At 44.0% G+C, this 18,366-nt stretch overlaps 1 protein-coding gene across 2 annotated transcripts; it reads right to left on the reverse strand.

Annotated features, from left to right (window-relative positions):
• Positions 1-1,122: 1,122 nt before the first annotated feature.
• Positions 1,123-17,929, reverse strand: LOC103713313 (Chaperone DnaJ-domain superfamily protein). 2 transcript variants are annotated; one of them, XM_039128866.3, is made up of 5 exons: positions 17,512-17,904; positions 17,262-17,336; positions 15,282-15,421; positions 14,312-14,449; positions 1,123-1,212 (listed from the first exon to the last, which is right to left on the reverse strand). In XM_039128866.3, the coding sequence occupies exons 1-5, from the start codon at positions 17,768-17,770 to the stop codon at positions 1,138-1,140; spliced, it is 687 nt and encodes a 228-aa protein (XP_038984794.3). In that variant the 5' UTR covers positions 17,771-17,904; the 3' UTR covers positions 1,123-1,137. The 2 variants fall into 2 exon arrangements, with proteins under 2 accessions (XP_038984794.3, XP_008798413.4); XM_008800191.5 differs by lacking the exon at positions 1,123-1,212 and adding an exon at positions 12,356-12,773 and having other exon boundaries at positions 17,512-17,929.
• Positions 17,930-18,366: the final 437 nt, after the last annotated feature.

The raw sequence follows: 18,366 nt of genomic DNA on the forward strand, positions 1-18,366 counted from the left end.
CAGTGATCGTCAAGCCTGTATCCGGAGCTCTAGAGGTTGGCATTGTTCTGATCCGCACCGGGGACGAATTCCTGCGCCCAGGCCTGGCCCGCGTTCATACAGGCGACACATTCCAGCCCGGTATTTTAAAGCTCACCCGCGTCCATCGAGACGACCTACTCCGCATCGATACATTCCATCACCACCGTACGGTAGACCCTAGGAACGGACGTGGACGCAGCGTTCTCTCAGTATGCAAAAGATTATGATCTTCCTCACCTTACGGCACGCGAGACAGAGAGAGAACGAGAGATTGTGATCTTGTAATAGTTGTACTTTGAACTGCTTTTGTGATAATCATACCGAATTTGCCGAGTTTGCAGGCTTAAATAGATAAAGATTTCAAAAGACCAGAAGATCGACAGTCTTCAATTTCTCTCTTCCCCTCGCCGCACAAAACAACCATCGAACACACATCATGCAAGTATTTACAGTCCAAAAAAAGAACAAGTTTAACTCCTTAATTTGTTTGATGTATGGTAGTTGGGAAATGCATTCTCGTTTGCAAGGTTGTCGAAAACAAGGGGCAGTCCATGGAAAAGCAAAAAAAAAAACCCAAAAAAACAGCGCCCCCGCAATTCATAACGTTCGCAGGAAATATAGAGTACTGGAATTGCTTTATAAGACAGTGGATTGCCCAGAAGAATCACGCAAGTCAAGTCTCCTTTATTCTCTTTTCCTTCCTCTTATCGCTTCCTACACTTCTCCCCAGTACTGGAACCCCAACAAAAAATCTATAATTGTGCTTATAAAAGTGGAAGCCACAAACTGATTTCCATCAATTTCCAACCAAATAAATAAGAATCATTGAAATGATCTTCCTACCTTTCTTTTCCTTTCCTGTTAATTGAATATACAACACTTGCACATATTGTATTGCATGATCGTAGAAGAGTATCGGCTGGATCCTTCAAGTAGCTGTTTCCAATTGCCGAGTGATGAACAGGATCTCTATGAACATTTTCAGATAGCCTCAACATCATCTGTGTCAAGCTCCAGGCCCTCGGCAGCTAGAAACTGACCTACGACCTTTTTATTTTCTTCCTCCGCCTTTTTCCGCATCAAATCCCTCTTCTTTAGGACAAGCGTATGTCTCTTCTATGTATTGGTGAGGTATTCCATCGATGCTTTCTTCTCCTTTGCCAGTATCCTCCTCTCTTCATCAGGATCAATCTGAATTATGAGCACAGTTTATGTAAAACAATTCATTCAACTGCTAGGCAGCAAAAATGATGTGTTCTCAACTACAGCTGGTCCAAAATGAGAGTTCCTAGTTCCTACATTGATCTAGAAAGCTCATCCATAAGTCTGGAATTTTGATGATGTGTTCTACTTTACTGAATGAAAAGCATGCGAATGAAGGCAAAAAGGCTTTTAGAATATGAGCAATTTAGGTTGAGGAAAAATTTCAAATGCTGTTTGTAATAAACTCTTCACAAAGCAAAAGGCTTCTGAAGCACTATCACCTTGCATCTTGCGTCACGATTAGATGTTTAGAAGCAACAATACCTGCTGTTGTCTTTTTCAATTTTGCCACATTTTTTTTTTTTTTTGGGGTGTGTGTGTGTGTGTTTGTGGTGTTGGAGGAGGGATAGAAATTATGCATGTTGTTTGCAGGTGATAATTCGTTGTAGATTAAACCAAAGCAAACAACAATTTAGAAGAAACACATATAACGATGAAACTTCACTCTATGTCTGCAAGAAAGATGATGGACGTTGTTTGCAGGTGATAATTCATAGTAAACCAAAGCGCATAAAATCATTAAGAGACTGAATTGCTAATTTAAGGAAATGAGAACGTGTCCGGGAATCCAAGATGACAATTTAGAAGAAACACCCACAGGAACTTCACCGTATGTCTCCCACCCACCCTTCTTGGCATAGAAATGGCCGCCTATAAGCGGCCAACGGCCAAAAAAAAAAATGACAGTCTCCTATTTTGTTGGTTTTGGCACTGTTGGCTGCCGGTCAACGCCAGCTGCCAGTTGACCGGCCATGGGTCTCTGACCCCGGGCAACACTTGTAGCTACCTTCTTTCTTCCTCTTCCTTGGTTAGAGGGAGAAGCTTCATTTTTATCTCTTTTCTCTCTCTTTCCCATACTTTCTCTCTCTTATTCTCTTTTGTTTCTCTCTCTGCAAAGTTTCTCTCTCTTGATTCATGGCCAAACATGTTAATTGATCTAAGTTGACCGTGCCATAGACAACCAAGCCCAGATCTCTGATTGAACTCGAACTGAGATTCTCTCTTGCTGAATTTTCTCTCTCTTCTAAACTTTCTCTCTCTATCGGATTTTCTCTTTCTTGCTGGACTTTCTCTCTCTACTCTTTCTAGGATAGTTGGATCCATTAGGGACTCTCCACGGTGATTTTGAATTGACCCTGATGAAAGGTCTCGATGTAGGATCGGCGGCGGCGTGCCAGCGTCACCCTAGCCCCTGCCAATTGCAAACACTGTTAGATTTGATCGTCCTAATCTTTGTTGAACCATCTATGCCCTAATCCGAGCATAATTCGATGAATTTCACTTTGATCAGACTGACCGGGGTGTCGGGCACTCCTGCTTAGTTAGCCTTGTGAAGGTGTTAGAAATTAAGATTTTATTTTTTATAATATTATGAGAAAATTCTTATGATAAGTATAATTTTGGAATATTAGGCTCGGAATTTTTTTTTTTGAAATTAATTGATCTATTAGTTAGATTATATTTGTAAGAATATAACATTTTTTTAGATTTATCGGCAAATTATAAATATTTTTTGAGTCGAAATATTTTTGATTTATGAATTTGATGCATGGTGTTATATGCCTTTTCCTAGAATATTGCATGATGCTTGATTAAATGTATTAGTTTTGATATGGATTATGTTTGATTGATTTTGATATCGCATCTTTTGATTTGGAATGCTGAACATATTTTAAGAAAAAAAAAATTTGAATTGAAATAAATCTAAACTCGTAGCCGACTAGCCGGACTATGTTGAGGACCCCGCCAATGGGGGCTAACATAATTATACATTAGCACATGATTTGTCCTGAAGGTTATATCGAAGATAATTAGTGACATACCGCCAGCAGACTGCGGTCCTGAAGGACCTAGCTGCACGTTGATGTGCAGCTCACCGCAAGAAAATTAGTCGATGTTATGACCCTGCCATAGAAAAGATGTGGCCATAGTTTTTGGCCGTTGAGTTGAATTTGATGATTTGAAAGAAATTAATTTATGAAAAATATTTAAATTTTGAAAAAAATTGAATTTAGTGTAAGCAATTTTACTTTTTCTAAATTTATCAGCCATCATTAAATTATTATATTTATAACTTTTGAGTGGTATTATTCATGATGCATAAATTTGTTGGATAGTATATTATTACGAAAAATGTTATCTTGGGATATCATGGTGATATATAATCTTACTGTGGATATAATTGATTGGTTTTGACACTGAATAATTTTAGAATTGAAATATAAAATCTAAAACTTATAAATTTCGACCAGGCTATATTGAGGATCCTGCCAATGGAGCTAATACGTTGGTACATGATTTGTCTTAAAAGTCATATCCAAGATGATTAATGACATACCGCCAGTAGACCAGCGGTCCTGAAGAACTTTGCTGTAAAATGATGCGCAGCTCACTACAAGAAGATTAGACGGTGTTATGACCCTGTCACAGAGAACATGTGGTTATAGCTTGGGATCGATAAGATGAAATAAATATTTAAAAGAATTTGAATCCACAAACAGGATCTAATATTTTAAGAAAAAATTGATTCGCATAATAGTATTGCATATATGCTTATTTTCTTCATATTATAGTCTGATTTATTTAGCTAAAGTGTTCATTGCTTACTGGTTTGTTTAGCTCATTATATAATTTCTTACTTTTTTTATATATTCAAAGAACTAGCCTACCGAGATTTTCAATGTGAGAGAGCGACTAGAAGAGTTATGGCACAAGTTATCTTAGATTAGAATTTATTTAAATTGATGTTTTATCTTAAACTAATGTTAGAATTATGAGACATTCTAAATCTGCATATTTATGATATCATATGGAAACACCTTGTATGCTTGCAATAAGAGCTCTCTATGAGTATGCGGCGGTTGATGGGATCCTCGGCTCGCGATCTCAAGTCGGGGGCATGACAAAATTCCTCTGAAGCCAAATTTATTCTTACACCGATAGTCGTTCGTGCGGAATGTGAAGAGTTGGGTGCTCGGTGCCTGGAACTGAATTACATGCTTCATGAGGGGACTCAAGTGTAGCATTTGATGGCTTCCACCCGAAGAGCAGCCTTATGTATTATAGATGGTGTGTCATGTTTGATAGCGTCCACCGATTGCTGTACAGTATTTGGCAGTGCAAACAACACACGAATGCGAAGAGTTGATGCTTAGTGCTATATAGTATTTGATAGCCGTCATCCAAAGATGAATGGCAATCAAACAAAATAACATTAAGTGTTATAGAATGTGTGTCATGTTTGACAGCCATCCATCTCAATCATGGCCATCAAATACTGCATGGCACTTTGCGGTGCTATAGAAGATCACACTGGAGGATATTCTGCTACGGCCGAGCGCAATCTTATAAAACAATATGGGCCAGAGGAACGCATGGACCATTAGGTACTACATCAATGCCCTCCCGTCAAACGAGGCAAATAACTGGTGGTTGCGATGCGCAGCTTGCTCGTTGGGCTGGAAGTCCTCCCGCCTCCGGTACGGGTTAAGGTTGGCAGTCTTCCAAGTCTTGCCTCCTCCCAATTGTCGAAGACTCTGAACTTTCAATCACACGTACCTTCCAGCCAACTCTGCAAGCATTTTCCTATAAACATCTTCCATTCTTCGTTGCCTGCCTCCTCTCTCAAGTATATATGCGCATGCTCGCTCGCACTTGGCAAACACCATTAAGAAAGAAAGGAGGTGAGGGTGGGTGAAAAAGGAGAGCAAGTTCGGCTCTTCGCAAGAGCATGGCTTTTTTCTTTTTTTTTGCTAAAACAGATGTTTCATACTATACAGGTATGAATACACTCAGCAGAGTCTACAAACAAAAGGTTTCGGAATACACCGGACAAATCATCCTCACCAACCTATAGGGTGCCTCCTGAGTGGCTCGCAACATACGCCGCCACCCAGTCCGCTGCCCCGTTAGCCTCACGATATACATGCATAGCTCGAACAGTAACCCCTTCCTTCACCATCAACAAAATATCACGGAGCAAAGGATGAACTCTTCCATCGCTGTGAGGGCCCTTCCGGACCCAGCTGATCGCCGTGGCCGAGTCGCCCTCCAAGAGGATGGAACTCGTCCGAAGTACACGTCGCGCATACCACAATCCCATTCAAACTGCTCGTAGCTCTGCCCCTAGGACCGAGATGTCGAAGATCTGACAACCCTCTGCTTCCACCGTGCTGGAGTTCAGACCCCTGGTGACAAACCCGGCCTCTCCCCTCCTGCCTCCATCCTGAACTGAGCCATCAAAATTAACCTTAAGAAAACTCGGGGGTGGGGGCTCCCAGGTGAAAAACACCGTATGAGAAGCTACTAAAGCAGGATAGGGCCCCCAAGTGTCTCGAGCTGTCAAAGGTCCATAGTCCGAATCTGCAGGAAGGCACTCTGCTGCCTGTGCCTGTGCCCACTCCATCACAAACCGTGGGGACAGACTAAGCTCCCCAAAAACTTCGGCGTTCCTGGCCGTCCATACCTGGTAACCTATGCAGGATACCCTAATAGTCACAAAGCGCATCTGAGGGGAGCTTGATCAATGCCGAACCTCCTCTAGGAAGCAATCCCCCCGGCTCCAAGCACCCTCTGGGATCCCAGAGAGCCTCCAAGTCCTCCTCGCCCAAACACACAAGAATAGTACATGATCCACTTACTCGTCCACCTCACAGTACAGGCACAAGGGAGGAATGCTAACTTCCCGTCGACTCAGCACCGAGCTCGTCGGTCGACGGTCCCAGGCCACCTTTCAGAGAAATATTGCAATCCTCTGGTGTAGCTCAAACCTCCATACCCAGCCATAGTCCCTACCCAGCTCTAACTTCTACTGGAGAACCTGAGAAACATCACCAACTCTGACTCTGGCCCTATAGGTGGTGCTTCATACCCTGACATCTGGACCTGCTGATCTCGGAATGGAGAGAGCCCGTACCCGCTCCACTAAGTGCTCCCCGAATAACTGGCCCAGTTTGTCGTCGTCCCACTCTATCTCCCCTGGCACGAGGAGATCACATACCCGGAGCCCCGCAACCCCCTCATCACTAATCATCATCGGCCACAAACTCTACGAAAGTGCATCCACCCATGGATCCTCCATCACGTCAATGCTCCGACCGTCACCAATCAACCACCTAGAATGTGCCCGGGCCATAAGAAGATACCTCCCAACCTCCCGCCACATGAAGGAGCTCCTCCGGCTACCCACCACCTGGTCGGCTAAGTCGGCCCAATCATATCTCGCTATCATGACCTGACTCCAGAGTCCATGTGGCTTTAGAATAATCTGCACTATCCGCCTCGCCAGGAGTGCCTCTCGCCTCGCCAGAAGTGACTGCACCCCCAAACCACTCTTACTCAATGGCATGCACACTCTCTCCCAGGCCACCAGATACACCCGTGGCCCCGCCCCAAGGAGCCCCATAGGAAGCTACGCATAAGCTACTCTATCCCCACTAGCACCGTCTTCGGCACAACAGTTTGGGCCATAAGGTAAATAGGCATGAAACAAAGAACTAACCTAACCAGCGTCAACCTGTCCATCATAGAGAGTGATGAGGCCCTCCAACCCTCAAGCCTACTCTGCACCCTCTGCACCAAAGTGGAACACTCCACCACCCGCAACCTCCTCCCTATGATGGGGACTCTAAGGTAGTCCAATGCTCTCTTCTGCTCCTGCATCCCTAGTATCGCCCTAATCTCCTGTCGAATCCTCTGCTCCGTGCTTGGACTGAAATGTATAGATGACTTCTAGAGATTAATTCTCTGTCCGGATGCTGCACAATACTCAGTCAACACTCTCTGGAAGGCTCGTGCATCCCTCACCCTCGCCTTGGCAAGCAGCAGCCAATCATCTACAAACAACAAGTGAGAAATGGGGCGAGCGCCAAGGGCTGGACTATAGGCAGCCAACCCCTAATTCTCGCAAGCTATATATAGAGCACGAAAGAGTACATCAGAACAAATAATGAACAAGTATAAAGATAAAGGATATCCCTGGTGAAGCCCTATAGTAGCTCAAAAAAAGAGGGAGGGCATACCATTGACCAATATGGAGAAGCTATGCCCCTGGACACAGCTAAGAACCCTGTCAATCTAGATCTGATGGAATCCGAAACTCTCCAATGCCCGTCTAAGAAAGTCCCAACGGATCCGATCGTAAGCACGCTCCATGTCCAGTTTCACTGCCATCAAACATCACCTCCTCGGGGTTCACTGTAAGTCTCCTATCATCTCCTGAGCTAGCAAAATATTGTCTAATATACTCCTTCCTCCTACAAACGCCCTCTGCTCCTGACTAATCATGCTAGGCAGCAAAGCCTTCATTCTCCCAACCATGAGGCTCGCCACTACCTTATACAAAGTGGTGCACAAACTAATGGGCCTTTAGTGGCCCAGCTTCAACGCATTCTGATGCTTCACGATTAAAGTGATATAAATAACTTACCAGTCATCTGTCATCACCGCCCGACTGAAATATAGCTGGACTACCTCCACCACTGACCTCCGAATAATACTCCAATACCTCTGAAAGAAGAAAGGCGAAAATCCGTTCGGTCCTGGTGCCTTGTCCTTTGCTTGAGCCCATACCGCCTCCTACACTTCTTTATTTGACACTAGCTGGATCAATGCTGCATTGTCTGCCTCCTCAATTCTGACTGCCGGCCTGGGGAGGTGACCAAGCACATAAGGCCCCCCTACCTCCATCTATCTGGATCAAAAAAAGTCAAACAATACCTGTCTCACCGCAGAAACCTCCTCCACCTGCTGGCTCGCCCCAACTCTCAGTGATCGTATCATATTTCTTTGCCTCCTGATGACCATAGGTCGATGGAAGAAGCTAGTGTTCTGGTCCCCCTCCTTGACCCACAGTGCCCTCAACTTCTGCCTCCAAAAAGTCTCCTGTTGATGCAGCATGAGAGGTCAAGTAACGTCGCAAGTCTGCCATCACATCCCCCTCCAGCTCCCCCTCTCGGTCCTCCCTCCCCTGCAGATCCGCAATCAAAACCTCCACCTCCTCTAGTCTCCGAAAGATGTTGCCCACAGCCTTCCGATTCCATCTGCGAAGGCGGCGCTTAGTAAGCTCCAATCTGCACCACACTCTCTGCATGGCATCTCCTTGCACTGGCATTCCCCAAGCCTCTCTTACTACTTTCCAAGATTAGGGGTATAACAACCACAGCTTCTCAAATCAGAATAGGCTAAAATGGCTGGAGCTTGAAGCTGTAGAAACCAAAAGAGGACAGTGATCTAAGGCAATCCGAGCAAGATGACTAACCTAGTAGGAGGAGAATTGCTGAATCCAATCTGGAGAGGCAATGACCCTGTCAAGCCGCTCCCACACTCTTGCTCGTCCAGACTAATTGTTTCACCAAGTAAATCACGGTCCGGAGAAGCCAAGGTCCACTAAACCGATCGCATCCAAAAACTTCCAAAACTTCCTCCTGTCCACTAAATCAGAATAGGCCCTACCACCTTGCTTCTCATCGGGGCAAAGTCTCCCACCACCATAGTCGGCACTCCTTGAGTCAATAGACATGTCAGCTCACCCCAAAGGACTCTCCTTGTCTGGTAATCAGTGCGAGCATAAACCCTACACAGGACCCACGAAGGTTCATTTGGTTCCGAGATGACCATCACAACCTGCTGAGAACAGTTGCAAAAAACATCTATAGAGGCCACTCCTCACTTCCACAACATCAAAATACCTCCAGATAGGCCCTGAGACTCTAGTACAAAAGATTCCCAATTAACTGCCAAACGTCGCTGCCCCCGACGCAACCCTTCTTCGGACACCCGTGTTTCACAAAGAAAATAAACCTCGGGGCAATGAAGCTGAAGTAATCTCTTGAACGACGACAAGAATGAAGGCTTGGCCACCCCCTACAATTTCATGCTAGAATCTTCGTTTAACACTGTGGGATGAAGCTTGCCCCTGACTCTGTGGGCTGATCACTCCCTGTGTATTAGGCCTTTCGTCTTCCCCTGACTCCACCACACCTTCCTGAATCGCAGCTCGCAACAGATCAACCACCTTCCCATGGTCCTGAATAGGTGAATTAGATCCCTATCCCGAACCCCCCGGAATATCTCTCATCACCACCATCGCTGATGCGCCAGGGGAGTGCTTTGCCGGTGCTGCCAGTGAGCTGGGAGCATCCTCCATGTCCCCCGTCTCAAGCCTCCCCACCCTTCATAGACATAATGAGGAAGCCACCCCTCTCTGCACTGCCTTTGCCGAGGTCACCTCCTTCCATTGGTGCGGGTCCATCGGCGTATCTTTCGGATTCTTCCCCTTAGCCGGAGACTTCCCGCCACCTCCCGCCATGACTACCCGTACTATGGGGCCACGCTTGCCACCGCCGATCCGCTCGACGCAGGTGTTCCGCCCTCCACTCGCGAGGTCCCAGTGGCTCCGTCAACATTTGGGGCACCGTCGGTCACCGGTCGGCTGGGGGCCCTCGCCGGCGGTAGGGAGGCACTCCGGAAGTGCCTCCTTCCTTCCTCCCTTCGGTGTAGGCACGAATCGTCGAAGGAGGACGATAACACTGAACAAGGGAGTTGAGTCGGCTCAGTCCGTCCCACCCCCGAGTCCTTGGTCGCCTTGGCCGGGGTCCTAGCCCACTTCATCGGGCTTGGGCCCTGTCCACGGGATAGCCCGGTATCAGCAGCCTGGCCTATTCCCACCTGGCCCGATCCGTCATGGAGTAGTAGGCTCGAACATGGGCCCGGATTCGACCCGATCGACTCGGCCTGCCCAAGTTCGGCTCGGCCCAGCTGGCCCATCCTTCCGGTGGACTCCAAGTTCGACCCGAACCCCGCTTCGAGTTGGGTCATCTTGGTGTCCATCACCACTTCACTCGTCACTTCCTTCTCCTGCGACCTCCTCATGTCCGTGGGTGACTCGGAAAGGCTCGGCACGGCTTTAGGGGGCCTCGGCCCCAACCCAGAGGGCTCCTGCACCGGCATATGGTCGACCTTCGACGCGATAGCCTGCTTCCCCGGCTTGTTCACCTTCGCTGCTGTAGCTTGGTAGTTGTCAGCCACGGACCGAAGGGAAGTCGGCTCCCCAAACCGTCCCCCTCCTTCAACTCCGTCCCAGTCTGCTGGGTGCGAAGATCTTCCGGTTCTCCGGACATCACCGGAGTCGTGGGAGGAAATGGGCAAGCCCTCTCTCCGTGCCCCAGCCGGGCGCACTTATAGCAGAAGCCAAGCAAGTTTTCGTAGCAGAACGCCTGCCAATGTAGGTCAGAACCAACCTAGATGAAGGTCCCAGGCCGGATCGGCTCGCACGCATCCAACTCAACCTTGACACGGGTAAATCCCAATTTTTGCTTTTGGTCGGTGACTTTATCCAGCGCCAAGGGACGGCCTGCCTTCGCCGCTATATCCCAAATCAACTCCTTCGTTTAGTACTCCATCGGCAGACTTGGCAGCCTAAGCCAAACGACAGTCCGACACTGCCGATTGGTCCCCGGAACAAAGTTTGGCCGCCAGCGCTCCATAACCATGAGCTGACCTGCCACCAGCCAGGATCCAGCGTCCATAGCAGCTCTTGATCCCTCTCACTCCGAAATCGAAAGGCAAACGTCACATCCGCCATCATGAACTCCTCGACATTGTAGTCGAGTTTTCCGGCCACCCGCAGCTCCCGGTTGATCCATTCCACCCGAACTCGACGACCTAAGCTGCGCATGATCACTGCGGTGTCTCGCCACGCCGCCCTGGCCATCTCCATCTTCTCCGGCGAGATCTCCACCACCTCCGTAAACCGCTGTTTCAGGGCTTTCAACTCCGCTGACGAGATCTAATGATTGGTCCAGATCAGCAGCCTCGAAGGGCCCTTTGCCACAACCGCCCACGTCCGGCCCTTCTCGGCTGCCTTCAGCTGAGACCGCACCCCCTTATCGCCCAAGCGCGCCTCCATCTTCTCTGGTTCAGGTGTACCCTGCATAGCCATCCTCCACTGCGACCAATTGTTCGATGAAATGCTCCACTGGTAGCACGAATACTGATGCAGCTGCCCACACGACGTGGACCCCCCCCCCCCCCCCCCCCCCCCCCCTCATTCACACCAGGCGTTTGGGAGAAGTCCCCACCTGCCGCACGAAGGTTGGCGCACCTAGGCGCACATCCCAAGTCACTCCCTCTCTCTCCTCTCATCCCCTGCCCCTTCTTCGCACGTTTCTTGTTCAAGAGCATGGCTTTTCATCAGAATCCCTTCGTCCGTGTAATCCTGGAACTCTCTGTTCTCTGGCTTCTAATTTTCCAGCCAGTCCCCGCTATCGGGCCTACGACCTATAAAGCCTGTAGGCGGAGCGCTAATGGCAGAGGTTGGCATTGTTCTGATCCGTACCGGGGACGAATTCCTACGTCTAAGCATGACCCGCGTTCATTCGGGGGACACATTCCATCCCGGTACGTTAAAGCTCACACGCGTCCATGGAAGCTATTCCACATCGATGCATTCCATTACCACCCTACGGTAGACCCTAGCAACGGACGTGGACGCAGCCCTCTCTCAGTATGAATGCAAAAGACTATGATCTTCCTCACCTCACGGCACGCGAGACAGAGAGAGAACGAGAGATTGTGATCTTGTAATAGTTGTACTTTGAACTGCTTTTGTGATGATCATACCGAATTTGCCGAGTTTGCAGGCTTAAATAGATAAAGATTTCAAAAGACCAGAAGATCGACACTCTTCAATCTCTCTCTTTCCCTCGCCACGCAAAACAACCATCGAGCACACATCATGCAAGTATTTACAGTCTAAAAAAAGAACAAGTTTAGCTCCTTAATTTGTTTGATGTATAGTAGTTGGGAAATGCATTCTCGTTTGCAAGGTTGTCGAAAACAAGGGGCAGTCCATGCAAAAGCATAAAAAAAAACCTAAAAAACAGCGCCCCGGCAATTCATAACGTTCGCAGGAAATATAGAGTACTGGAATTGCTTTATGAGACAGTGGATTGCCCCGAAGAATCACGCGAGTCAAGTCTCCTTTATTCTCTTTTCCTTCCTCTAATCGTTTCCTACACTTCTCCCCACTACTGGAACCCCAACAAAAAATCTATAATTGTGCTTATAAAAGTGGAAGCCACAAACTGATTTCCATCAATTTCCAACCAAATAAATAAGAATCATTGAAATGATCTTCCTACCTTTCTTTTCCTTTCCTGTTAATTGAATATACAACACTTGCACATATTGTATTGCATGATCGTAGAAGAGTATCGGCTGGATCCTTCAAGCAGCTGTTTCCAATTGCCAAGTGATGAACAGGATCTTTATGAACATTTTCAGATAGCCTCATCATCATCTGTGTCAAGCTCGAGGCCTTCGGCAGCTAGAAGCTGACCTATGACCTTTTTCTTTTCTTCTTCCGCCTTTTTCCGCATCAAATCCCTCTTCCTTAGGACAAGCGTATGTCTCTTCAATGTATTGGTGAAGTATTCCATCGATGCTTTCTTCTCCTTCGCCAGTATCCTCCTCTCTTCATCAGGATCAATCTGAATTATGAGCACCGTTATGTATCACATTAAAACAATTCATTCAACTGCTAAGCAGCAAAAATGATGTGTTCACAACTACAGCTGGTCCAAAATGAGAGTTCCTAGTCCCTACATCGATCTAGACAGCTAATCCACAAGTCTGGACTTTGATGATGTGTTCTACTTTACTGAATAAAAAGCACTGGAATGAAGCAAAAACCTATTGGAATATGAGCAACTTAGGTTAAGGAAAAATTCCAAATGCTGTTTGTAATAAACTCTTCACCAAGCAAAAGGCTTCTGAAGCACCATCACCTTGCATCTTGTCTCACGATTAGATGTTTAGAAGCAACAATACCTGCAGTTATCTTTTCCATTTTTGCCCCATTATTTTTTTTTTTTGTGTGTGGGTGTCTGTGGAGGGACAGAAATGATGCATGTTGTTTGCAGGTGATAATTCGTAGTAGATTAAACCAAAGCGAACAACAATTTAGAAGAAACACATATACAGATGAAACTTCACTCTGTGTCCACGAGAAAGATGATGGACGTTGTTTGCAGGTGATAATTCATAGTAAACCAAAGCACTTAAAATCATTAAGGGAGTGATTGCTAATATAAGGAAATGAGAACATGTCAGAGTATCCAAGATGACAATTTAGAAGAAACACACATCGGAACCTCACCGTATATCTATGGGGAACATGACCAACATAAAATGTTTCCTTTAGAATGCTTAAACTGCAATGTGTGACTGGGGCATGCAAATGAGGAATTCCCCTTTTCGAAAGGAGGGAAAAAAGCCAGAATTTAGCTATTATGCTTTGGATTAACAAGTTGGTTAATAAAGAGTACCTGCGACCATTATATGGCTATGCATATACGAAATGAAAGTGCTGAAATGTATGATGAGAGCAATAAACATGACATCAGGCATAAGCTTCAAAGTTTCATCAATAGGGGATAAAGGCCAAAACAATGACCAAATTTTGGATGTCCAGCCACCCTGCCCAGTGGAAACCTCCAACAAGATGGAGACTTGGATCAGTAGAGAAGGCAAATGAAGAGAGAGGTGGGAGCAATCATAGGAGACCATTGTCCCCAAAATCAAAGATTTCCAGGATAGTGTAATTCATCTAGCCAGTTGAATTCGGTGCCTCAAATATATCAGAATTGCAGGATTGATGACCTCCCCAGATCCTACTTCTGTCTTCCTTTGCTTTCTCTGCTCACCCAACTCCCATGCATGTTAAGATAACAAAATTCCAGATACCAAATGCCCTAAAAACTGCGAGTAATAGCAGCAGAAGATTAAGGTTTAGGTAAATAAACATGATCCTGATATGAAAGTGGCATACCAAGATGCAGAGGAAAAACCGTAGATAGATGGGAGACTAAGATTTGTTCATATTTATGGATAAGTTATTGCAGGTCTTTTGACCCACCTAACATTCAGAGGACTAGTCTTTCTTCCATAATCAGAATTTAATAATCATTAGTTCTCAAACAAAGATATGATGAAAGAGAAGCATCATGCAAATAGTGTAGTTCTAAACCTTTGACCGAGAGAGACGGCGAACACGAATATTCAGCTCACGTTGTTGTTGCTCAGCCCAAGCTGCAACAGCCATATCACCCCTCTGATCAAAAGCTTTCCGCTTTTTCATCAACCATTCCATCCATGCCTGAGAAGCCTGAGAGAATTGCAACAAAAGGATGTCAGGATCAAAGAAAAAAATGCTTACAGATACAGATAGGTAGCAAAATATGTTGCATCATACAGCCATGTCCCAAAACTCGCATACTATTAGGATGACGTGTCAATATTCTCAAAGTATCAATTATAATCAAGGGTTAGAAGTTCCAGAATAAACGTTCATAAGTGGTTCTGTGCACTTTTCTCAGAGAACAACTAAAAAAGTCTAGAAAAAAATAATCAAGCTTAAGCATCAAGAAAATTCAGATATATATAGATACTGGGTGTAAATCAATAACATATGCTCATATTTTTGTAACAATTCAAATCGATAAAACACATAAAAGAACAAGATTGAATTGGTCAGATGAAGCTACCACCATACAGTAAAAACTATTTAGGACCACACCTTGAAAATTAAAAACAAACTAACAAAATCTACTTATTCTAGCCTAATGCAGGAAAAGAGCAAACAATAACACAAACATCAAGAACAATAAACCAAGAACTACAACCAAGTAATAGGATAGAGTATAAAGCAAAATTATTGTTCTCAATGACAAAAAAGAATCCATGTTACTCGTATCTGCTTTGACATGAGGTAATAAATTAAAGTTACAATAGCTTGTATGATTTTATCTGATCTGCTTCATGTAAAACTAAAGTAGAAAGTTGCTCCATAAATTGTAGAGATTATTCATGTAAAACATCTCATAGAAGTGACATATATGTATAAAATTAAAACTTTAATTTTTCTGTAGACAATACTTGTGTTGCCACTGCAAGAAAGTATAAAACATCCACAACCATGCAAGAATCTTATTACGTACCTTCATTGGATTGACATAGTGATCTCTATCATATTGCCGCCGCTTCTCCTCATCTATTAGCAGTTCATAGGCAGCTTGAATTTTAATAAATCGAGATTCAGCTGTTTCTCCTTCCTCAAGAGTCCCTCTACCATCATACACTGTAGCAAGAAGACAATGAGCCAAAACACCCAAGAACCAACAAACAGATAAGCATGTTGAGATGATGTGTATGTGTGGGTCTTTGTCTACTTAAAATGCTCAATAAAATTACACTGCAGTACCAGAAGGAACAGAAGGCTATTATTAGGAAATCTATTGATTAAAAATACATTGTGGGCATGTCAGATGAGAATAAGGAAATGGTAAGTTCAAAATAAACTAAAGGAGAATCAATAGGACATAAATTACGAAAAAAAGGTCTTCTGTTGAAGAAGAAAAATGAACCATTAAGATATCAATGGATGTTTCCACCAAAAAAAGATAACAATGGATGGCTTTGTTAAGAACATACTTGTTTATAATAAGATTTAGAATTAAAAAACTTTAAAGTTTATTTGGTCCAAACATAGTTGATTAAGTATGACGCATCAAGACTATTGCTGAAGAGAGCAATTAAAATTGAAGGTAGAAGATTCTACGGAGCATCATTTTTATTAAGATGATGCTGTTAGACAGATGGACAGGGAGTTTAATGAGGAATCTTGAATAAGACTACAGCAAATTAAATTAAGTGGAGAATGTGTTTTTAAATTGTAATGCAACTAACTAATCAAGCACCAGCTACTGTTGTCATGGGCAGTGTAAAGAATGAAGAAAAGAAGTAAGAGAATGAAATAAGAGAAGCCAAAAATAAGGGCGCTAAGTTGAATGTTAGTCGTAGAAAGAGTAGAGCTAGATCTAAAACAATGGAAGAAGGTTATATGCAGCATCTCCAAAGGATATACTCAGGACAACTGTTTAAGATTGTTTTGGAAGTGTGTAGGAAAACAAGAACATCTGGGATAAGGTAGGGATCCTAGATTCATGTTGAAGGGCCAAGGAAGGAAAAAGAGATATTGAAAGAAGGCATTGATGAAGGTGCTATGAATTGATTGAAAATTCTATACTTGCTAAAACACATATTCTTGTATATGAACTATTGTGACAGACAGATCTATAATGGCAGCTGAAATTGATGGGGTAATGCTTTCAATGGTTTCCCTTGTATTTTTAACTATCAAACAAAAATTTATTCATGTGAGGACTTCTCGATACCTACCCTGGAAAGCATAAGAGAGGGATGTTCTGGAATTTTAGATGTAACATGAATAGTTCTCAGTAGTTTATAATAGAATAATGTCAAGTGTTTTGGACATTCATAGGTACTTATTCTTACACTGAAAACACCTAACAGCTACTAGGATTTGTGCTCCCTAATCCTTGATTCTAGCTACAGAAAAAAGAAGAAGAATAAGTTCATGAGTTCCTCTATACTTTGCACATTGATAGTTGTCTTACATAAATACATAATAGATTTTTTTAAAAAGGCAAACGAGCTTCGAAGAAAATGAGGAGAAAAGTCAGTAAACTCATGAATAAACCAAGTAGCTCATTTCTACATGAATTCTTATTTAGTGTTTCAGTTCAAATCTTTGTTTGGCATATTCAAGTAAAAATGATCTGCACATCAAAAAATACTATGAAGAAGATTGGCAAATGCTCAATTGGCAGAGTCTGTTCCAAGAAATTAATGATCAGGAAAAAGAGCGTTTTCTAAATCAGAGGCAAAATGAAAAGTGGTGGAAAACTTTTAGTTTTTAAATATTCTATCAGCATGATCATTCAACAATTTCAGAATGGAGATCTTGACATAAGAACATCCAATTCAAAGATAGCAGGCGCCTTCACGGTCAAAAGATGTTCACCCCAGATGAAAGCAGACAAAAGGCAATGAACTGGACTGAACAATTAAGCGCAAAAAATCTATCAAAAACTACGAGTCAAGATGAAGAGGCAAACCATCTGGGTGATAAAATTTGGCCAATCTCCTGTAAGCAACCTTTATCTTTTCCTCATCAGCATCTCTTTCCAGCTCTGCAAATCATTTCAAAAATTAATGAAATCGTAACGATTAACACGTTGCAGCAGCAAACTTTGTCAAATGATCAAATTCAAATCAAAACATCAAAAAAATCAAAATTTGACGAAAATTCTCCCTTATTGCCCAAAAAAGGAAGCTGAGAAAAATCCGTTCTTTGGGAGAAATTACCGAGGGTCTCGTAGGGGGATTTCTCGGAATTCCAATTGGAAACCCTGGTGAGAGTCCTCCTGGGATTGGCGCGGGACGCCGGCGCCATCCTCGGGAAGTCATCGAGGACGAAAGGAGAGGAGGCGGCCGAGGGGGAAGGGATCCGGAAACTGGACTTTCGGGAGGAGGAGGTGAACCCAAGGCGGGCGTGGCCTCTATAGCAGTAGATAAAGGAGGAGATGGCCGGGTGGGGGCGGCAAATTACTCTCAGATTGCTCATCCTGAGAGAAGGGAGAAGGTAAGGGAGGTGAGGAGGAGGGAGAATTAGGGTTAGGTTTAGGGTTTCGAGGGATTGTGAAGGATAGGAAGAAGAAGGGTGGTCTTCCTGGTCGGGAGATTCCGTGACAGAGAGTCCCCAACCCAGGGGAACGAGAGGAGGCCATCACTTAGGGCCATGTGTACGTGGCAGTCCTTTACTTTGCTGAAAGGCTGTACGCTGTGGCTAGCACGATGTCAATAAACAGTTAAAACTGCTTTTCTTTTTCAGAAACAAATTATTTATATTATTTTATAGAATTTGTTTGCACGGAAGTTTTTCTAATATTAGAATATTTATCTAAAGTTGATATTTTGCATGTACACCCTTGTCAAACTATGTTATTATGCAAATACCCCTAATATAATAATTATTCTAACAATATTAAAAAAATTATATTTATATTAATTAAAAATAAAATTAAAATTTAAAATAAACGTTATTATCGATACTCCACTCCCCTGCATTGTATGGCAAAAGCCATCAAACCGAGGATACTTTTGTGTTCTTTGAGTTTTTCCAGTATACTTTTAGTTCTTTGCCCAGATATAGATATTGCA

The sequence above is a fragment of the Phoenix dactylifera genome, chromosome 5 (genome assembly GCF_051530095.1).
Source record: "Phoenix dactylifera cultivar Ajwa chromosome 5, Ajwa_hap1_PhDact_Kaust_v1.1, whole genome shotgun sequence".
Taxonomy (NCBI): Eukaryota; Viridiplantae; Streptophyta; class Magnoliopsida; order Arecales; family Arecaceae; genus Phoenix; species Phoenix dactylifera.